Source organism: Mauremys reevesii, linkage group 3, assembly GCF_016161935.1.
Source record: "Mauremys reevesii isolate NIE-2019 linkage group 3, ASM1616193v1, whole genome shotgun sequence".
Lineage (NCBI taxonomy): Eukaryota > Metazoa > Chordata > Testudines > Geoemydidae > Mauremys > Mauremys reevesii.
In genome coordinates this window covers 5,725,684-5,749,295 of record NC_052625.1, presented here as the reverse complement: position 1 = coordinate 5,749,295, position 23,612 = coordinate 5,725,684, and the positions used below count along the sequence as shown (strand labels likewise).

Below are 23,612 nucleotides of genomic sequence, written 5' to 3'. Positions count from 1 at the left end.
CTCAAATGGAGCTGTACTGCCAGAGAGCTGGCAGAGGGATAGGCACCAGGAGCCAGAGCTGGTACAGAGGCACAGGACCTCCCTATGATTGCCCAGACCTCTTGCAGCTCTCCAGAGATCTGCCAGGTCTAGAGGTGGGCCACACATACTTACCCACAAGGGAAGAGGCCTCCACCCTTCTCCCACTGATGGGACAACGAGAGGAAATCTCTGTGAAGGATTCCTCATGATGATTTTCCCTCCTGAAGTCCACTCCTGCAGCTCTTGCTGCAAGAGGGGACAATCCAGACCCATTTCTATGTAATTTTCAAAACTTAAAAAAAAAAAAAAAAGTATTTTCCTGTTAACGTGATATTTCTACATTTTTAGAGAAAATACATATGTTGTGATTTCGATCCTGTGTCTCTAATACATGCTTTAAATAAGCAAAATGGGGGAAAGGGACAGAGGGGAAAGGAAGGGCAAGGTACAAGATTTTTATTTTAGAGGTTTTCAATCAACATAGTTTAAGTTCTGGGGTCATAATGCATGTCATACTTCTGTAATAAGTACTTGCCTACTTTGTGGGATGTTTTGCACAGATTCTTCACTAAATTATCTTAGTTACTGTTGCTAGGTAGCATTGTTTGCTTCATCGCATCAGAGCGATAAGGTCAAAGAGAGCAATTCTGTATTATCATCGTCTGAGTTACACTGATAGAGTTGTTGTTGTGTGTCTTAGAATTTTTTTCCTTTTTCCCCCAGGGAATGTCATTGTCTATGGGAATACCATTGACATTTACTCCACAGCACAAACCCTCCTATCTCTTGGAATTCATGGTTCTCGCATACACCTTGTGCAGCCACCACTTAGCTCAAATGTAACTTGCCTTAACAACAATGCAATCGAAAAAGCTGTTAAAGAGGCATTGTCAAAGAATGATGTTTGTGTCTATTATGACAGTATATTGGCACAGTGGAATGAAGGTGACCACCCAGATCCTATAACATGTGCTTCTTTCACGACTAATACAAGACCATTTAAACTGCAATGTACAGTAAGTATATGCTTTCTATTCCTTTTGCCCAGCCCGCAAAGATAATCAGACCAAGCTAATCCCTGGTTGGTTTATCTAGATTTCAGTGTACATAGAAGATTTAACATTCATTTATTAATCTGAGGGATTTTTTTAAAAATCCAAATAAAACCATTTTAGATTTACAAACAGATTTGGATTAAAGAAGTGTTTAAATCAACAGACATACAAATTGCTATTCACTGTTGAATTGAATGACAGGTAGTTTTAATTATTTTTTCAAAATCATTCTTAAAATACTTCTGTTGTTTAAATACTTGCAGTACTCCTACCTATAGTGATCTAAATGTGGTTAGGAAACTGAATTCAAGTCAGATTGTAAGATCGCAGTGTTAATACTGATATGCATAAAATTTAACCTACCCTTATTCTAACTATTTTAAATAGATTTTCTGTACCAGGAGGAAATATGTATCAGCCCTCTAAATTCAGGACTGCAATTAAAATACCATATCAGCACTGCACTATTTGGGCCAGGCCTTTAACACTTACCTATCAGTTGGCTTAGTTGTCTGAATAAGAACTACTTGTATGAGTCTAAGTTTCAGGATATGCACTTACAGGCAGTCACATGACCATTTTAACATACTTTGCATGCATTCCCCATTTGTGTAGTAAGTTTGCGCACCAAGTGGGAGGGGAAGCCCTTTCATGAGGCTCCAGCAATGTTCCCTCCCAGTTCTCTACCCCTGGAATCTATAAACCCTTTCCTCTCCTCAAACATTCCCTCTCGCCCCTCCTTCCTCCTCTTAGCAACTTGTCCAATTTCTCCTCCTCCTCCTCCTCCTCCTCCCTATAAATGCTTCATTCTTCCTTCCCTCTCCCTTACCCCAGCCATCCCTCCGTCCCTTCAACCTGTCCTTCTCCCTCCCGCCCTCCCTCCCACACAGAGCACTTAGTCTGTTCTGCCACCAACTCCCTCATTTCCCCTCCATCTCCCCCACACTCCCTCATTCTTTCCCCCTTCCTCCCCTCAAAATGCCCCTATTGTTCGATGGAACCCCTCTCACCTATTCTTTTGTCTCTCCCTTTCTGTTTGTCCCTCCAACATCATTGCCTGCAATGAGTCTGCCATGGTCACTTCCCAGCTCCATGCTTTTCTGACCCCAGAGAGTACTCCTGTAGTTGCTGCTGACATCCGGGACTGTGTCTCCTCTCCTCCTGGCCCTGCCCCATCCCTGTTTGGCAAGGCTCTGCTCTGCACTCAGTCATCTGGGTGAGAGAGCCCAGACACCGGGGAGCTGAGTCTGCTCCAGAGAAGTGTCTCATTGCAGCCTTCTGCCTTCCCAGCCGGGGGACAAAGTGGCTCGTAGAGCATCGTGCATGGTAGCAGGCAGCCTACTGGAACGTACAATTTTCTTGTCCCCTCTCCATAGATATTACACAGCTGGTAAGTCTAATTTTAGACCTACCAGTATTCCTTTAGTAATACTATGTTGATTAAATATTTTCATGTATGAAGAAGCATAAATACATCATAGGAACTCTTATCTCCTTCTGCAGTGCCTCTGCTGTGCCAGGGTGCCAAATTCCATGCCCCCTTCGTTTCCCTCTCCCATTGCAGCCTCCATGTTGTCTTCCGTGCCACCCCATGTGGATGGAATGCTTTCTCCAAATCTTAATGCCAAGTCACCAGTCTCTGCCCAATAACATTCTTCCAAAGTCTCGCATCTGCCATGTCACCTACGTTAAAAACTCTGTGGGACAATCAAGGTGTGTTCATATCTTAATTCTGTAACTGCTTATTCTTATTATTGATCAATCCTTGTTTCACCCAGCCTCTTCCATGCCTTTTTGAATTTGCTTCTTGTCCTCACTTATTATTAGACTTGGCAGCATTTGATTTGTTTAAATAATTTTGATGGATAATGTCAATGCTTATTTTTAAGCATTTTTTGCTATTTTTATCAATTTAAATTTTCATGGTTGTGCAAAATTATAGGTTAAGCATTTTTTTGCTGATTTTTATCACTTAAAATTTCACAGTTGTGGGAAATTATGGGAGCTCAGACAATGGGATTTGGAGTCAGACAATAATTATTTAATGACAGTCGAGACTGAGATTAAAAAAGATAAAGCTTTTTAACTGTTAATACACAAACCATCAACATCAGTGCAAAATGTTTAGCTTTAAACTCTAATAAGCTCTCTAGCAAAATTTTTCTTACTTTGCCTATCTGTAAATTTTGATTATTGATGGAATTTTTTTTGTCAGTTTGTGTGTGTATGATGAAATTGATGTTTATCAACATTTACTGATAAAAAAAATCTAATCCTTCCAAGCCTACTTATAATTTGTCTGCATTTAAGGCCTGATCCAAATTTCCAGTGATCCTGAATCATGTTGGGTGAACACTCTGACATCTAGATTGCTGACGTGATTGATGAGAGCATTTTTCAGATGTCTAGGGTGGTTTTTCTTTTTTATATCAAAAAAGTAGTTTTTGACCAACCAATCTATTGCACTTCAAACATTCAGAACTGTGATATGAGTTCATCCAGATTGATTGGGTTGTGATTTCAGCTTCTACCCTCACATGCTTGGGTCAACAGTCCTCACTCACTTGGCAATATCCTAGATTTTGGAAGGATTGCTCCATGTACCACAAGGGTTGCTTAAGGCAGCTGCTTTACCTTCATGGCTGCTCCAAATGACTCTGGAGTTCTTTGTGGCAGGATTCTTGTGTTGTGAGTACCCCAAGGTGGAAGAATACATATATCTGCCCAGGAGATATGTCCTCTTGTGCCAGTGTCTCATTTGATTTGGGGTGGAGCCTTGTGTCTCAAAGCTCTTGGTCTGCTAGTTGTCAGAGTATCGTTCGCACCATGCACTTGAGGAAAGGATTTTTCTCTACTGCCCAGACTTACTGAGACACAAACCACATGACCCAGTTATCTGTAACCTGTAGTCCCTATGTGAAATGGTATTGTGACAGTTGGTACCCTCAAATCCCCATTTTCAGTCTCAAGTCATGTCCATTTCTACCTTCAATAGGCCTTTTATCTGTCTGTATTTCTTTTACATTCCTATTAAGATATGCCAAGTATTCATTCACCCAGATGTATCAAAAGTATTCAACTAATTTGAAGACAGCTCTCATCCATTGCAGCTCTCCTGTTTTTTGTAGAATTTGTAAAGTTCTTGCTTGAAGCCGTAAATGTACATGGCGGGGGCCAGGGGAGGAGGGAAATGTCCCTCACTACAGTCTGATGTGGGAGTGTGAAACAGTGGCCACTTCCAATACATTCTTGGACTGCCATCTGCAACTGATGCTAGTTTTGGCAGTTTTACAGTCTTCATTTGCCTAGAACTCCTCAGCCCGCTTTCCTAGGGAGCTGAACTGCTTGCTAATTTCCCACAAGTGGGCATATGCAGAAGGCATTTGAAGAAGAAAGAGAGGTTGCTTCCATTAACTTGTTCCTTGAGAGTGTTCTCTGAATATTCATACTACCTGCCCACCCTCCCCTTTCTTTACAGTCTCAGGTAAAGTATTCCAAAAGTAGAGAAGTAACTGAATGGCAGATGGGGCCACACACATCCTTTTTATACCCTTGGAATCCTCCGCAGGGCCCCGCGGGCAATTGGCCCCAATGGGACTGCTGATTAGAAAAATCCTGCATTTTGACACCAGGGGTGTTATATTCCACCAGATGCTTCAGAGGAAAGAGCAAGAATCCCACAGTTGGCAGATGTGGGATAATCTGACACCCCTCATAGGTCTCATTCTGATCCCTAATTATTAGAGATTTGCTTAAGCCCTGAAGCACGAGGTTTAATAACCCTTCCAAATTTTTCATTATAATTAATTATAATCTGGATATTTTTGCTATGCATATAAATGTCTAATACCTTTATCAGTCTTGCTAAATTCTTGGCCTCAACTGCTTCCAGTGGCAATGAGTTCCACAGTCTAAGTAGACATGGTGTGATAACGTTTCCTTTTATCAGTTTTGAATTTACTAACTTTTTATTCTTCTCCAACTGCTTGCTCATGTCGATTCCATTCTAGATGTGTGCACGCTCACATGCACAGTCGTCAGAGACTTTTGCCTTAACGGTATCCGTAGGGTCAGCCCTCGGGAGCATCGGACTCATGCGTCGGTATATTAGGCCCTACACCTTCTCAGTCGGTTGCAGGCCTTTCCCTTGCCTAGCAAGTGGTTAGCAGTTCTCTTCTTTCTTCCAGCTCCAAGTGTCTTGTAAACAATTTGTTCACCGTAGTTAGTTAGTAAGTACCTGTTAACTAGTATAGTTAGTAAGTTATGTCTACACAACGCAGCTTTTAGCAACACGGCTGTGTCGCTACGTCACCCACGGCGACAGTTAGCCATCAGATTCAGGCATCAGCAGCCCCACCGGGGTCACCAGAAGGGAATTCCTCCGGCACAGAAAGGGAGTTCAACCCCTTGCCAAGGCAGCACAGGTGCGAGTTGGCACCTGAGGCCACGTCAACCGCAGCAATGCCATCCTGGCAGCAAGGCCAGTGGTTGGTGCAGTGGCCCTATTGGAGGGCGTGGTGTATGCCGGTTATGCTGATGCCCCCTTCACATCATTCTTCATTGCGAAACACAATCGGATGCCAGAGTGGAGAAGCAAGTGCCCACTCCAAAACCTCCTTCCCCCCTGGTGGTGATGCTCCTGGGCCTCCTGCAGTGGTCCAGTCGTCCTCATCTCCAGATGAGGTGGTTGCGGGAGTCTTTCATGCCAGCCCGCCGGACCACCAGACTCTGCTTCAAAAGGTGGTCACGAACTTGGGCCTGGAGATGGATGAGATTACAGACCAGTCAGACACCTTGTTTAATGTGCTCTCGGCATCTGCCCCCGCACATGTTGCATTGTCAGTTGCATTGTCAGTTTTTGTCTTGAAAATAGCCAAAACCCTCTGGCAAACCCCGTCTCCCATCCCACCTCCAAGAAGGCTGAAAAGAAGTATTTCGTCCCAGCTGAGGGTTTCAAACACTTGTACACCCACCCACCTCTGGGCTCGCTGGTCATTTCAGCAGCCAACGAGAAAGAAAGACAAGGGCAAACCAGTTCTACCCCTCCCCCCCCCAAAATAAAGAGGGCAAGAGGCTGGACCTTTTTGAAAGAGATTTATTCAACGGCCAGCCTTCAATTCAGGATGCCGAACTACCAGGCTTTACTGGGGAGATATAACTTCAACTTACGGGACTCCCTCCATAAATTCAAGGATTCCCCACCCCAGGATTCAGCCCAAGAATTTAGGGCCCTAGTTGAGGAGGATATATCAGCAGCAAGATGCTCCCTCCAAACGGCCTGGGTTGCAGCTGATTTGGCTGCAAGGGTGGTCACATTGGCAGTGGTCATGAGGCGCAGTTCCTGGTTTCAAACCACAGGCCTGTCCCAGGAGATGCAGTCCTCCATCCAGGACCTCCCGTTTGATGGGAACCAACTCTTTGCAGTACAAATGGATGCAAAGCTGCACAGACTGAAGGACACTCAGGCCATCCTCCGCTCACTGGGTCTGCATATGCCACAATCGATGAGAAAGCAGTTCCATCCATCCCTGCCTCCAAGGCCTTGGCAGCTCTGGCAGGGATCTGCAAGGAGAAGAAACAGTCATCGCCGCCCTTCCTCCTCCCGCTCACCTGTGGAACCTGGCCTAGTGAAACATCAATACGCACTTACCCAGCAGACCTGAGACAATGCTGGCTTTGGTAGAGCAGTGTTGCAAGCTGCATGGCCATGAACTCTGAGCCCACCTCAGGAATACTGCTTGTGAGTCACCTAGAATGGAATCAACATGAGCAAGCACTCGAAGAAGAAAAAACAGTTATCTACTTTTTGTAACTATTATTCTTCAAGATGTGTTGCTCATGTCCATTCCATTACCTGCCTTCCTGCCCCTCTGTTGGAGTTGCCGGCAAGAAGGAACTGAGAGGGTATAGGGCCGGCAATGCCTAATATACCGACACGAGTGCGGTGCCACAGCCAAACCTATGGATTCTGCTAAGGCAAAAATCTCCGACAACTGTGCACGTGACCGCGTACCCAACTAGAATGGAATGGACATGAGCAACACATCACAAAGAACAACAGTTATGAAAGGTGGGTAACCGTTTTTTTCATTGAATGTCCCTCTTGTTTTTGTGTTGTAAATAAGAATTTAAAAAAAATGTTAAGTTAGAAAGAGATGCAAACCTTGTTGAAGAAAGAACACATGATGTATAAGCAAGAAAATTTAAATAGAAACCTAGCATCTCATAATTCTGATGGAAAAATCTTTTACTTGACTAGTTTATATTGTATCATTCATTTGTCTTCATGTACTAATAAATGTTTGAAATTATGCCAAACTTTTGTTAGTTGAAAAATAGAATACCATTATATCTACAGAGTATAAAAACTAATCTGGCAAACATGATAGTTATGGTTTCTCATAAATATTATAGTTTTAGCATACAAAAATATATGTAATGCACAAATACCCTTTCAAAGACATGAAATTGTGTTATTTTCAAGTACATTGTTTTTCAGTTTGGCTTATATGTTGTGTGTGGGGGGGGGAGAATTTTGTAAAGCCTTGTGTTCTTTATAATATAATTGTAATGACAAAGATAAAATATGTACTTGAGTTCAGGATATTTAAAGTACTAAATAATATATAGCTATTAAAATATAGTACATCTAGTTAACCAGAAAGTAGGAAATGATGAAAACTCTTAGCTCAATAAATCTCAGCTCTTTGGGTCCCTTTTAATTAATCTCAAAATTTGGTCAATAGGCCACATCAGGGTATACAAAGTCATGTTTTATTTTGTGCTGTAGTTAGTTTGTAAAATAAATCACATTAAATAATGAGTCACACAACCTCATTTATTGTATTAGACAATGACTAATATGTATGTATCTTTTCATCCTTGCAAACGATATCTGTATAACCCAAGCCTGACCCCAGATGTACAGTACCTTCCCTCTCAACCTGTGTATATTTAATTTCAAACATTCACTTTAATAAAATTTTTAAATCTGACCTACACTTATTACATCTTTTTAGGCATTCTTTAACTTTTCCAACAAGGGAGTGGATTATGAAACCTTCAAGGCGATTAATGACGCGTGCCTTGTTTATGATGGAAGACTTGTGATTGATGCCAACTTCCATACTAATGATGTTACTATCAGAGCGGCAGGTCCTTTAACCAAGTTCTCCAATATATATTATGCAAATGAATGGACACACAGCAATTTCAGTTCGAAAGAGATTGGTTTCCAGCTAGCTGCAGCTATGCTGAATCTCTTTGATCCAACTCTTGAGCCAGTTTCCGAGCCACCAGAAGATCTGGATAGACTCATCCCTATGTACAAGGGATGTAAAATTCAAGGTGTGTCAAAACAAATTCTTCAGTTTGTTACCCTTCTATGTTTTCTTCATTGTTTTCATCTGTAGCACAAAATTCTATTCTCACGTTATTTCACATCGAGCCAAATCCTAGAGGTAACAGAAATTTGGAAAAAAAAAAGCTGAAGTCTTGTGAAATTTCCAAAATAAAGTTAATCTGAAACAAACTGGGTATCTGACATTTTGGGGACCAAACTTTCAAAATCCTTTGCAATGGATGAACCACATTGTGTGAAATTCACCCCTACACAGAGAGCCAGCACTAGCCTTCAAGTCCGAGTTAACCGGTTCACAGACCCTGTGTTGGCCCTATGTACAGGCATGATTTCAGCCAATGCACCTTTGAGCCCATAAAAAATCACAGTAATGTGTGCAAATTGGGTAATTGCAAGTGCAATGTTCCCTCTGATCTATTTGCACATGTGGTATGTCTGATATATGTTATATTTGGACCGACAGAGAAGGAGCTAGTCACAGAGGGAGCAGATAGAAAAACAGCTGTCTGCTGTGGTGGTAGCTTTATTGTTCTGGCAGCAAAACTGAAACCAACGCGTAAGTGAGGCTTTTCACTGGGGCAAGGGGACTGCAGAGTGCCCAAATGTTTAAAGGGACAGGACATCACATTCCTCCACCCTGCTTTAAAAAAATTCACAAAAATATATACATTATCATTTACACGGCTAACAAAAACACTCTATAACCTAATTAAAGGTTACAGGTAGACTACCGCAGACTCTTAAATTGCAAGGGATTATTCTGCCCTGGAATAGCAACTCCCTAATGAAATAATTTATAAGTTCAGGTGCACCACTGGTGTTCACACTCTTTTGTGATAATGTGGTGATGGTGGGGCGGCAGTGTGCTGAACAACAGGAACAGTTGATGATAAGGAATCAGTTGGATCTGGTAAGGAATCAGCTAGACCAGATACCAAAGTTTCTTCCACCATGCCATCAAAATTAGTAGTTTAACTGGAGAGGTTTCAGTCAGAGGAACAGAAAGTCCTACTGGAACATCCCCAGATTTTGGTACTTGCTGAGGCTGCAACTGATCTATATGTCAATCCATAGAGTACAACGGGATCGTTTCACCACAAACAAAACAGATCCCATGCATTTTACAAGATATCCAGGTACCCATTTCATTCCACAACCATAGTTGCAAGTCCACACTAAGTCTCCTACTTCAAAAGAATTATGACAAGTCTCACATCTTTGATCATTATGCACAGCTTGGGATGACTTCTGTCATTCTGAAAATTTATGGCCATTTCAAATGGGCATCAACTACAACCAAAAGCATGTAACCTTCTCATGGTCCAGCAAAGTCCATGTGAATACGTGTTCAGGGATTCTGAGGCCAAGGCCAAGGATATAGATGAACTGGACTAGGATCATGCTGAATTTGCTAACACCTAGTATAGCACTTGATCATCCTCTCAACGTGTTTGTTGATCCCTGGCCAACAGACATGACTCTGGGCTATTGTCTTCATCCAAACAGTGCCACAATGATCTTTGTGAAGAGCTTCAAAAACCAGAGGTTGAAGTGATTCTGGACCTGACACGAGCTGTGTAAACTGGGAATTCTTATGTTCCAACACTGTACCTTTTATTACCTACCCTTCACAAGAGAGAGCATATCATCCTTGGCACTTTCTTTGTAATGAGTTTCCTTCTTTGTAATGGGTAACCAATGCGTCAAACTGAGATAAAACACTTTGTTGGAAGCTTCTTTGGGTTGAGGAGAGTGCTGTCGGTGCTTGATCGCCCTGTGCTCGCCAAGTGCCTACACTGCAGAATGCAGAATTCTTCCTTTGGCTGCAATTCAGCACCCTCTGCTGGCTGAAGTCAGTGCAGGATAAAGCTGTCTCCCTGCCTGCTTGCACATGGTTCAGTCAAGATGGCTGCTGGTTTCCCCATTGCTAGGGTTGCCAGTTTTGTTTGGATGTATTCCTGGAGATTTCATTACATGACATAATCTTTAATTAAAGATTAATCTTTAATTCCCAGAGACTCCAGGCCAATCCTGGAGGGTTGGCAACCCTACCCATCACTGTTCTGTTTGAACAATTCTGGCAGCTCAGCAGCAATGGCAGAAACCTCTTCCTTTGTTCTACTTCTAATTGCCTACTTCCTCCTCTTTAGCTGGCTGGTTCCAGTTATGCCTGAAGCAAAATGCAGCAGCAGTCTGCCACCTTGTTCCTAGGGGAAGTGTTTTCCTTTCTTAAAATATTGTCTGTTTACTTATTCTTCTTCTTGTTAAGGAAATGGGAGCACGGGACACTTGTGGGATAGAAGGTCCTCATAACCAATATGTTATATTTGACCCAGCAGAGAAGGAGATAGACACAGAAGGTGCTGATAGAAACATAGCTGTCAGCTATGATGGTAGCTTTAACATTCTGGCAGCAAAACTAAAACCAACACGAAAGTGAGGCCACTGGGAAGGGGGAAGTGCAGTGTGTCCAAACATTTAAAGGGACAGGATATCGCAATACATATATGCACAAATCCATTGCTGCTTTGATGTATATTTGTGCATAAGTGTGTATGTTCTTTGCAAGAGTTACATGCTGCACAGATCTTTGAAAATATGTCCTTTGAGATTCACCATCCCTAGTTTGTCTTGAGTTGCATATTACATCTTACCGTTACCAAAAGAAATATAAAGAATATATTCTTTGCTAATAATGTACCAGATTATGATGTCACTTACACAATTGTAAATCTGGAATAATTCCACTGAAATCGGTAGCTATATTTCATTTTAACACCAATATAACTGTGATCAGAATCTGGCCCAGTGTGACTATTGCACTGAAATACACAAAAATATAAAAACATATACAATATGAATGCCATCAAAAAGCAACATTTTTTTTCTCAGAGGAATTCTTTAGTAAATAACATATGACTTGGGGGGAACTTGGTTGTTTGGTTTTGTTTTATGGCTGAATAAATAAATTGTGATTTACAACATTAACAAATATATTAATCTTAGCTCTTTTGTTTATGGTAGGGGGTGTTCTACCCGGAGGTTATAATTACTTGCATATTTCCAAACCAGGAATCCCTACACGCTTGGATGTACAAATTACACAACCTAATTATGTAAGTATTATTACTGAATTTTTCTTTGCTTTGCCCTTGATTCAGGAACACATTCTTATTCAGGACATTACTTAAGTACCGTGCGCTTGAGTAATGTCCTGAATAGTGATGGACTTAAGTACATGCATAAAAACTTTCCTGAATCAGGGCATTTATCAATAGATCCATGATCTGTGATTCTTTATTACCAGTGTCTTTAAGGCATTTTCAGCTCTTCATTTACCAGAAACTTAAATTCACAGGTATACCGCAAATACAGCATACACACAAACAACCTAAAAGGACTGATTCTCTAAGACAGTTGTCTCCAAAGTGGGGTGCGCAAGAGGATCCTTGTGGGTGCACGGCAGGAGGAGCGCTTTTTTTTTTTTTTTTTTTTGCTTTGGCGCGGCATGTGGTGCGTGCTCAAAAAATTTTTACTGATGGGGTGTGCGATCAAAAAAGTTTGGAGACCGCTTAGGGTGACCAGATGCCCCGATTTTATAGGGACAGTCCCAATTTTTGGGTCTTTTTCTTATATAGGCTCCTATTACCCCCCACCCCCATCCCGATTTTTCACACTTGCTGTCTGGTCACCCTAAGACCACTGCTCTAAGATACCATCTGTGCAAGACCTTCACTCGTGACATGAAGCCAACAGAACTCCCATTGCTTTTTGAGGATTTTTGGTTCTCTAGTTCAGAGATCCTTAGTAAGAACAGAGAGTTTAAAGGTGGGGAGGAGATAAAGACTTAGAAGAAGCTATGAAAAATGAAATCATTGGTCCCCCGTTTTTTTTGGGTTGTGTGTGATGGATCCAGAAGGAACCTTACAACAACCCTTTTGGGGAAGGCCTGACAAAGAGTGTCTCTTCTACTCTAAATACCAAAAGCATTATTAGAACTCTTTCACTGCACCTTTTGATTTTTTCACAGTCCTCTTAAAAGAGGACATCTTTTAAAACATTCCAGACACTTCATGCACATCATCAAAGAACATACTGCAGAAAGAAATGAGAAAAACTAGCAAAATGTATTAGCGGAGTGCTGCGGGAGTAACAGAGCTTGCTGTAACCTAGCAACTAATTTTACAAAACTAGAACATGAGCACAGCTCAAAATATACCTGTGAAATATTTGGCCACAACACTGAAATATGAGGTTTAAAATGGACGATTATCTTTTGTCCATTCATTCGGTAGCTGATTGATTCTGGCTAAATGAAAGCAAGCACAGTCACACCAGAATTAACATCCAACACAATTAGTAGTTCAGTTGTAGTGGTGTTGCAGTAAAGCCTAGAGTCCCCAGTGAACTATGTTGATTTACACAAGTTGAGGATTTGACTCTGTAATTTTAGGAGGTGCTCTAGTACTGCAGTGATAGAGGTTATAGAAAAACCTAGAGAGCTGTAGCATCTGAATGGATGAATATTGTGAAAGAATTGCATGAATAGATAACTGCTCTTGCAGTTTGTCAAGACTAAAGTATCATTTTTAAATACTGTAGTTGATAAATACAGTTTAACCCTATAGACTGGGATGGCTAAAAGTGTAATATGCATTTCTAAAGTTAGTACAACTATGCCAAAGTAATAATAAACAGTGATTTACCAAAGAGAATATTTACTAATGTGGTTTAACATTTATATGAGGTCACTGTTATCTTTGGGTAATAGCAATTCCAAATCAACTTCGCCAAAAAAATAAACAAATAAATAAAAAATCCTATATCGAGGTCATTGCTCAATAAAATCGCTGCAGAAAACCAAAATGCTTGGTTGAGAGAAATTTGCTCAATGGACCTGTTTTAAACTTTACATTCTTTTGTAATTCACAAAATTTTTGTGCAATTTTATTATGCTAAAATACTGGACTTTGTGTCTTTTCTTATACTGTTAGCAATGCTAAATGAGTTTCCTTTTATTTCTGTCTGGTTACTGACTTGGCTATTTTTGCATCATAATAGTAGTTTTTAAAATCCACTAGCCCTTGTTACTGTAAACTGCTTTTGATATTAAAAGTAAATAAAAGAGCTTAAGTCTGGATCTTCCAATTGATCGCATGCGGGCAGACGTCTTTACCCATATAGGTCCCCATTGACTTCAAAGGGGTGCCACAGCAGGCAAATGGCCATTTTTACACTTCATTCTGACTAACAGGGAGGAAATGGTTGTGAGTCTGAAAAGTTGAAGGCAGTTTGGGTGAAAGTGAGCATGAAATGATAGATTTCATGATATTAAGGAAGGGAAGAAGCGAGTGGAGCAGATTAAGGACAATTGGCATCAAAAAGCAGATTTTAACAAATTCAGAGACCTGGTAGGTGAGGTCCCATGGGAAGAAAATCTAAGGGAGAAAGGAGTTCAGAAGAGCTGGGAGTTTCTCAAAGTGACAATATTAAAGATGCAACAGCAAGCTATCTTGATGCAAAGGAAAGATAGAACGAGAAGTAAGAAGCAACTTGGCTCCATCAGGAGGTCTTTAAAGACCTGAAAATCAAAAGGGAGCCCTACAAAAAGTGGAAACATGGACAGATTGCTGAAGAGGAGTACAAAGAAATAGCAGGGACAAAATCAAAAAGGCTAATTCACAAAATCAGAAGGCCTCAGGCACACCTAGCAAGAGGCATATAAAAGGCAGTAAGATGACATTCTATTAATACATTAGGAGCAAGAGAAAGATGAAGGAAAGTATAAGCACTCTGCTTAGTGGGGAAGGAGAGCTAATAACTGATGACATCAAGCAGGCTACTTTGTTTAATGCCTATTTTGCTTCAGTCTTCACTAAAAAGATTAATAGTGACCAAATATTCAACACAATTCGTATTAAGGGGGAAGGAACAAGAGCCAAAACAGGGAAAGAACAGATTAAAGAACATTTAGATAGGTTAGAGGTATTTAAGTCAACAGGGCCTAATGACATTAATCTTAGGATACTTAAGGAACTAGCTGAAGCAATTTTGGATTATCTTTGAGAACTCATGGAGAATGGTTGAGATCCCAGAGAACTGGAGAAGGGCAAATATAATAGCAGCAAAGAACAAAGAGAGCCCGGGGAATTATAGACTAACTTCAATAAATGGAAAGTTAATGGAACAAATTATTAAACAATCAGTTTGTAAGCACTTAGGGGATAATAGGGTATAAGTAATAGCCAACATGGATTTGTCAAAAACAAATCATGCCAAACCAGCCTGATTCCCTTCTTTGACAGGGATACTGGCCTAGTGGATAGGTGGGAAGCTGTAGACGTGATATATCTTGATGTTTGACTCATTCCCACGTGACTTTCTCATAAGCAAATTAGGGAAATGTGGTCTAGATGAAATTATTATAAGGTGGATGCATAACTGATCAAAAGACCATATGCAAAGAGTAGTTATCAATGGGTGCTGTCAATCTGGAGGGACGTGTCTAGCAGGGTCTTGCAGTGGCTTATCTTGAGGTCCAATACAGTCAGTATTTGTTAATGACATGGATAATGGATTAGAGAGAGTGCTTATAAAATGTATAGCTAACACCATGCTGGGAGGGGTTGCTAGCACTTTGGAGGACAGGATTAGAATTCAAAATAACCTTGATAATTTGGAGAATTGGTCTGAGTCAACAAGATAAAATTCAGTAAAGCCAGGTGAGAAGTACTACACTCAGGAAAGAAAAATCAGATGCACAACTACAAAATAGGGAATAACAGGCTAGGCACAGGGGAGGCTCTAGCCATTTCGCTGCACCAAGCACGGCGGCACGCTGCAGGGGGCGCTCTGCCGGTCGCCGGTCTCGCGGCTCCGGTGGACCTCTCACAGGCGTGCCTGCGGATGCTCCACCAAAGCCGTGGGACCAGCGGACTCTCTGCAGGCACGCCTGCTGGAGGTCCACTGGAGCCGCCTGCCGCTGTCCCGGCGACCGGCAGAGCGCCCCCTGCGGCATGCCGCCCCAAGCATGCGCTTGGCGTGCTGGGGCCTGGAGCTGGCCCTGGCTAGGCAATAGTACTGCTGAAAAAGGGTCTGGGGGTTAGAGTGGATCTCAGACTGAATATGAGTGAACAATGTGATCCAGTTGCAAAAAGGCTAATATTTTTATAATAATAATAGGAGATATACCAATCTCCTAGAACTGGAAGGGACCTTGAAAGATTATTGAGTCCAGCCCCCGGCCTTCACTAGCAGGATCAATTTTTGCCCTAGATCTCTAAGTGGCCCCCTCAAGGATTGAACTTACAACCCTAGGTTTAACAGGCCAATGCTCAAACCACTGAGCTATCCCTCCCCCAGAGTGTACTAACAGGAGTGTCACATGTAAGACATGGGAGATAGTTGTCCAATGCTGCTTGACACTGGTGAGTCCCCAGCTGGAGCATGGTATCCAGGTCTAGTCTTCACACTTTAATAAAGATGTTAACACACTGGAGAGAGTGTGGAGGGAAACAAAAATGAAACAGAAAACCTGACCAATGAGGAAAGGTTAAAAAACCTGGGCATGTTTAGTCTTCAGAAAAGAAGGCGGAGGGGAGATCTGATAAGTCTCCAAATATGTTAAGGGCTGTTATAAAGAGGATAGTGGACAATTGTTCTCCATGTCTACTGAAGGTAGAACAAGAAGTAGTGGACTGAAGCTTCAGTAAGGGAGATTTAAATTAGATATTAGGGAAAAACTTTCTAATTATAAGGATAGTTCAACACTGGAATAGGCTTCCAAGGGAATCTCTGTCAGAAGTTTTTAAGAATAGATTACACAAACATCTGTCAGAAATGGTCTTGCCTCAGATCAGGAGGCTGGACTAGATGCCCTCTCAAGATCCCTTCCAGTCCTACATTTCTATGATTGTGCCATCAGCCTTACTAAGGTGCCTTGCTTTATAAACTACATTTCCTATAGCTGATATTTGCTACTAAAATCTTCGTTTCAGAAAGAACTAGTGTAATTATCAGGAAGTGTAACATCAGTTTTAGCTGATACTATACATGTGCCAATTTGAAAATCCCCTCAGTCTAAATAGTTTTCTTAATATTCATACTATTTTTGTTCCAGGGGATGGAAATCATAACAGGGGATGCAACAAAGGGGAATTACTTCAGGATACATGTCAACCAATACAGTATGGTAGAAACCATTACCTGCCTTTCAAAGGAGCCCTTCCCTGTCTCCAACTACATTTGTTTGTTTGGCCAGCATGAGCGGGTCCTTAACAATCTTTGTTCTCGCTGGAAGGAGGGATTGATCAAAGATCTTTATAGGTAAGATGAGAGCAAATTCTGCTTTCTGAATAAAATTGTTTCCTTTTATTACAGCATGTATTCTATGCCTAACTAATCTATTTGCTGCCTTGGAAAACTAAGGTTCTTTAACACACATGTATGAATATAAATCTTTCAGTAAGTTGGCTGTCATTCATTGCTGTCCAACAGCAAAAGTCTTTCAGAGAGAGACTTCCTTTCTGCTCCCAAAATTTTATTATAGATGAGTGGTAGCCGCTATGTTGTTAAGGTTGGAACCAGCTTTTATTTAAAAAGCCTAATTTTAGCACCCCTGGAACCTGGGCTTGGAAAATTAATTTGGCCTCAAAATTACCAAACTTACTCTGAAGGCAAAGGAGAATGTTTATGTAAAGTTTAGTTGAATTCCATGAAACAGTTTTTAGTCACAGGTCATTGCAAATATTTGAAGTAATGTGTTATGTATGGAATTGGCTCTAGTCGTGACATTCCTGCACTGTTAGTTTGTGGCTGCTTACCTGACAATGTAACAGACTCTATGGACTTTCCCCTCTAGATTTTTCATGTCCTGTGTGTAAATGTGGACCATTGGGAAGTGTTTTAACTTTAAATCAATTTTCCTGCTGGCAAACTGTGCCTGGACTCTACCTGGATGCACAACAGAGGTCCCCATACCAGTTCTCAGCAGGGGGATGGTTATATAGATTCTCTGTAAAGCTGATCTGCTTGTGCCGTCTGTGGTTAGGTATGAGGAAGTCTTTTGGACTAGGAATTTTGAGGCAGAGCCCAGTTCCAAAATTCTCTCAAATGATGAGACAGTAAAGCCTGTTTTGGAAAAGAGGCCTGATTATTTCTGTTTCTTATGTCTCCTTCCAGAGAATTTTGTGTTGCTTTTGGAAATTTTTGACTAATTGAACAAGGTATTTTTGGGGATATGAGTGTTTGAAAAATGAGATAAAGTGTTTTTGAAGTCTTCTGATGCTTTTTAGCAATGTCATATCTCAAAAGTGCCTTGGCCTATAGACACTCTACATTTATTTTATTTAGCAGTTCTCAGTCAGAGCCAGTGCTTTTGAAGATAGCTTCTGCAAAGGAAAGTTACTCATCAGTTCTTTATTAGAATTCTTTGACTATGTCAGTAAAATAGTGGATAAAAGAGAACTAGGTGACATCATTTATTTGCACTTTCTAAAGTCTTCAGTAAAATCCCTCACAAGAGTCTACTAAAGAACCTAAGTAGTCATGGTGTGAGAGGCACCAAGTACTGTCCTGGAACAGAAACTGACTAAAAGAAAGAGTAGAAGTGGATGGTAAATTTTCATTATGGTAAAAGGTTAACAGTGGGGTGCCAAAAGGTTCCAAAGTAGATCCGGTCTTGTTTAGTATATTTATAAATGATTTGCAGATGGTGGCAAAATTTGCAGATAAAACAAAATTATTTAGGTTAGTCAAGACTAGACAAGACAGAGTAATTTCACAAGATGTATCCAAGCTTGTGAATTGGCAGCATGGTGGCAGATGAAATTTAATGTTGACAACTGTAAAATAATTAAGATAGGAAAGAATAATCTGAACTGCTCATACACCTTAATGGATGCTAAATTAGCTGCAACAACTCAAGAAAAAGACCAGGTCTTCACAGCAGACTATTCAGTGAAAAAATCTCTACTCAATGTGCAGTAGCAGTTGAAAAAGCAAAATGGGATAAAGCATAATACTGTATATATTACCATGCCATTATGTAAATCAAAAGTGAGCCCTTACCAGGATAGCTGTATTCAGTTCTAGTCACCCTGATTCAGTATCTTCAATCTTCAGTATCTGTCAGAAAGGGAGGGCTTCAGATATGGGCAGGGAGAATCATTAGAGGCATGGGAAAACTCATACGAAGGGAGATTGAAAAGACTGGAACTGTGTACTTTGGAGAGGAGATGAATAAGAGGGACAAAGATATAAAAATGGTATTTAGAATGTTGATTGGGAGCGTCTGTTCGCCTTTTCTCCAAACACAAGAACAAAAGGGGTGTTCACTGAAATTGAAAAGTGAAAAAGGAAATATTTTTTCACACTGCGCACAATTCACTTGTAGAAATCACAGCCACAAGATAACATTGAGGCCAAAAGCTTAGCCGGATTCAAAAAAGAATTGGACATTTATATTGATAGCAAGAATATCCAGAGATACTATAGTAAGAACTAAAAACCAAGAGTTTTGGAAGGGATATAAACCTCCCTGCTTCAGGGCAGAAACCAATGCTGACTAGGGTTAGGAAGAAACTTTCCCTATGGGCAGGTTATTCCAGATTTCTTGCACATTCCTTTGAAGCATCTGGTGCTGGCCATTGTCTGAGTCAGGGCATTGGTCTAGAAGGACCACATGTCTGATCCAGTCTAGCAATTCCTATGGTTCTGTGTACTTATTTTTGGAATTGTTGCATGGTTCATGTTGGAGATACCCACTCAAAATCTTTTGAACTTCTCAGAAGCTTGTGAGCTCTTTACAAACTTTAGAAATTTCACAATCAGCATGTATATTTCCCCAACTTCTGCACTCCTGCTGATTTCAAAGGCTTTGAAAGCCCTCTTCCTTAATGTACCAAAGCAGTTGTGCACGGATAAACATGGGGATGTGGGAATGCTTCCTGAAAATCACAGGAACCAGACTTTCAAACATTTAAATATAACCCTCACTTAGAATTTCCTGGCTTCCAGTTTTGTTTTGTTTTATTTGTTTTTAATACAATTGCAAGGTTCCAGTAGGGCTTTTTACTAAAGAACAAATGAGCATTTACAGCCTTAACTCCATTTTAAGAAAATATTTTGTCTTTGAAAATGAATAATAATTTCAGTTGTGCGGCCTGAAACCATGATAAGGAAGTAACCAGATCATATACTTCAGAGCATAAGACTGATTCCTTCTTTCAGGAAGTACTTTATTGCACATATTAAGCATTGAACAGTTGCAGAGATGCATTAAGGACAAGACTCTCTTGCCTATTAAATGTTAGGTACTAGCCACTTCCAGGGGCAGAATCAGATTAGATGGACCAGTGAACTAATTTGGTATTGCCACCCTGTGGGTTTTGAAGTTACATTTCTCAAAGCAGTCAGGGCAGTTTCATGTCTGCCAGTAGACAGGTTTTTGCCTCTTGTTCAGGCAGTATGTTGTTTTTCCCAAGCAGTCTGATACCAGCCCGCTTTATTATTATTTGCATTACTGTAGTGGCTAGGAGCCCTAGTCATGGAATAGGACCCCACTATGCTATTTTGCATGAGAATGCTGGGTCACATAGCGCCAGGTACATTTGTTAGCTGGCATACATAGAATAGAATATCAGGGTTGGAAGGGACCTCAGGAGGTCATCTAGTCCAACCCCCTGCTCAAAGCAGGACCAATCCCTAGACAGATTTTTGCTCCAGATCCCTAAATGGCCCCCTCAAGGATTGAGCTCACAACCCTGGGTTTAGCAGGCCAATGCTCAAACCACTGAGCTATCCCTCCCCTTTTCAGTTAATGGTGGAAGGTTTTTTTTGTATTCATTCTGGGGAGGAACATGTTACTAAGCGTCACCTTAAATCAGGGGAGTGGGCAAGGCAAGCAAACAAGCAAGGTGGTGGGCTGGCAAAGGCTGGGGCGGCAAAAGGCTGGGGCCCCCAGTTTCATCGAGCCGCGCCCGGCCCCTGCAGGCGCCCCTGCGCCGGGCGGGGGCGGCGGCGGGCTGCCGCCCTGCCTGCGGGCGGCCTGCGGACCGGAGGAGCCCGGGGGCTGACTGGACCTGACCTGCAGGGGCGCGCGGCGGAGGCGGCGGCTCGGGCCTCCGCGGGACCGCATGACGCAGGCCGGCGCAGCGCAAGCCGCGCCGCCGACCCCGCCCCCGCCGCAGCCGGGGAGTCGAGCAGAGCCGCGGGCGCACCAGTCCCCTCCAGTCATGCCCATGGAGGTCCGCTGCCCGCTGCGGCCCGGCGCCCTCCCGCATGACTGCTTGGGGCGGCCAAAAAGGTAGAGCCGCCCCTGCCTTAAATAGTGAAGTCCTTTGAAAAGGATTCCCATTCCCTTAGCCAGGACTGGACCTGCATCTTGTCAAGGACCCTCAGATGTGTGGGGTATGATTTCTTCTCCTGAGATCTCTCTTCCATGTAAATATTCTGGCGTTTATCTATTTGGCTGGTCTGTTCTCCCTATCCTGTGCAGGAAGACAGGGTTGAACCAGATGAAAAAAACCCACAATAATGTATTACTTGAACTCATACTTTTTTTATGTTTCCAGGTCAATGTTTCTATGCAAGTACGAAACATTTTTCTCTAGGGAAGTCTTTCCTATGGCAATCTACATAGAGGATTGTGAAGTTTCTGATTTATTAATATATCAGAGATCATTTTTTATTTACAGGAAAGGTTAATTTTGATTTACAGAAAAGGTATGGTACATAGCAAATGTAAAGTTAAAGTAAAGAGTGTGTTACCAATAGCAGCTAAAGAATAAGATACTGAGGGAGAATGAGATCACTATAGTAGGGATGGACTAAGATGGCAACGTTCTTTACATTTTCACTGATACTGCTCAGTTAATACATTTTTAGATTTACCATGAAAGTGATTCAATAACCTGGTTGTAGTTAGATGTCATCGGTCTTTTTAATTGCTTATATTTGTGTTACAGTGTGTGCACGCAGCTGTGGCCACATCTTTACCATGAACCACAAAATGTTCTCGACACTTTTGCCTTTGTTATGGGCCCAGACATGGTTACACTGTCACTTGTTGTTAGACATGCTAGCAAGGTTCACACCAGTGGCAGCAAAAGGAAAGATGAATGGTTAGCAATTGTTTTTGACCTTGGCAGAAGCAGCAGTTGTTCCCTTTTCCTTTGCTGCTGTCTAAAGTGCCTATACAGCTCTGCAGCAATTCAGAGAAGGACTGATCGTTAGCTCGTTTTATTGACTTTCATTCTTTCATGTTAGACATGGTTTTATATACACCACTCAGCCAAGTTCAGGACCCCTTCTGGTTCCTCTGTTTCTCCATCCACTGATTCATTCTCTCTTGTAAAGATCCAGCAGTATTAGTGGTGATGCTGAGATCATAAGGCAGTAATATCAGAAGTGGCAGTGGATGGCAGAATCATGATTTCAATAGCAACATGGTCGCTAAGGCTTTCTGTATGAGAGGAGGCAGGCGACAGGTTCAGCAGTATTTATAGTAGTGGCAGAAATGCTTCACCTACAATTTTGGTCAAACCTGTAATTGATACTGATGAGCTTTGCAAGGACATGTCATCTTCTAGATGTCAAAATGCACCACCAGATGAATAAATAGTGCTGTACTGACAGCATGAATCGCTTCTGACTGCATATTTTTTGGATTTACTTTGTGGGACATGTGAGGAAGAGAGAGAACTCTCACCATGTATTAAAAAACAAAACAAAGCAATAAAATGTCTCAATCAGAGGTGTTCAGAACCAAGAATTTCCATTCCATGCGAAATTCCAAAATGTCGACACTTCAAAATTGTGATGTTTTTCCACCGAAAATTTTTTCCTAATTTCCCCCGCTGATACTCACATCTTCTTGTCAACTGTTTGAAATGGGCCACCTTGTTTACATTGGCCTCACTAACACTACAAAAGTGATTTCCGCCCCTTCTTGTCAACTGTTGAGAATAGCCCACTTCCACCTTAATTGAATTGGCTTGTTAGCACAGCCCCCCCCACCCCACACTTGGTAAGGCAACTCCCATCTTTTCATATGCTGTGGCCCATTTCAAACAGTTGACAAGAAGATGTGAGTATCAGCGGGGGAAATTAGTTTTGTAGTGAATCATCCACTCCCAGTCATTATTCAGGCCTAATTTGATGGTGTCCAGTTTGCAAATTAATTCCAGTTCTGCAGTTTATCATTAGAGTCTGTTTTTGAAGTTTTTTTGTTGTTGAAGAATTGCCACTCTTAAGTCTGTTGTTGAGTGTCCAGGGAGATTGAAGTGTTCTCCTACTGGTTTTTGAATGTTACAATTCTTGATGTCTGATTTGTGTCCATTTATTCTTTTGCGTAGCGACTGTCCGTTTTGGCCAATGTACATAGCAGAGGGGCATTGCTGGCACATGATGGCATATATCACTATATCCGGGCTTGCCCACTCCCTAGCTCCTCAGCTGTTTGCTGGCTGGCCAGCCAGGCAGCCAGCTAGCAAACTGGGGAGTCTGGTTAACTAGGGAACCCAGCCAGCCAGACTTCCTGCCTGGTTTCCATCAAAACTTTTGACAAGCATCATTTCAGTTCCAGTGAATCAGCATTTTCCAGAAGAAAATTGTTCCAGCAGAAAATATTCAACCAGCTCTAGTCTCTATACACTTACTGTTTACAGTATACTTGTGTTCAGACATCTGGGCAAAATGAAATCACTACGATCGTTTCCAACAGCTAACGCCAGTTGAATTGTTTTTGCTTCCTAAAAATTTAATTAAAGGACTCTCACTGTACATATCATCAGGATTTCATATTGGGAAGCCCAGGGGAATGACATAGGAGCTGGTGTTTGCCTTCACTGAAGTAAAGGCACCCTTATTGCATATCTAGGTGTCTCCACCCCCCAGGTATCTCAGCACTGTTGAGTCCTTTGGGGGTGATGGAGTTGTTCTTTGAATGTAAAAGTAATAACAGGAAGAAGCTGACACTGGCACAGCACACTTCAGTCAGGGCTTCCTACCCCTGCTCCAAAATGCAGTGGTTGAAACTTCACATAAGAAAATCTGTGGCTGAGAAAAACAGTAATTGTAGCCTACTGCTTAGAAGGAATTACCAGTAAAAGGAAGTGAGAGAGAGAGCAAGAGATGGCTAATTATTCATCCTAGCAAAGGCTCTCAACTTTCATCAG

At 41.7% G+C, this 23,612-nt stretch overlaps 1 protein-coding gene across 7 annotated transcripts in view; it reads left to right on the top strand.

The window, feature by feature from the left end:
• Positions 1-23,612, top strand: part of CFAP61 (cilia and flagella associated protein 61) — a 209,147-nt gene that overhangs the window by 151,419 nt on the left and 34,116 nt on the right. For 6 of the 7 annotated variants that reach the window (XM_039528376.1, XM_039528379.1, XM_039528377.1 and 3 more), the window contains 4 exons: positions 745-1,037; positions 8,096-8,423; positions 11,461-11,552; positions 16,556-16,761. In XM_039528376.1, the coding sequence (XP_039384310.1) occupies positions 745-1,037; positions 8,096-8,423; positions 11,461-11,552; positions 16,556-16,761 (919 nt within the window). Of the gene's footprint in view, positions 1-744; positions 1,038-8,095; positions 8,424-11,460; positions 11,553-16,555; positions 16,762-23,612 lie in introns of those variants that run through there. The other variant, XM_039528381.1, reaches the window with a different exon arrangement.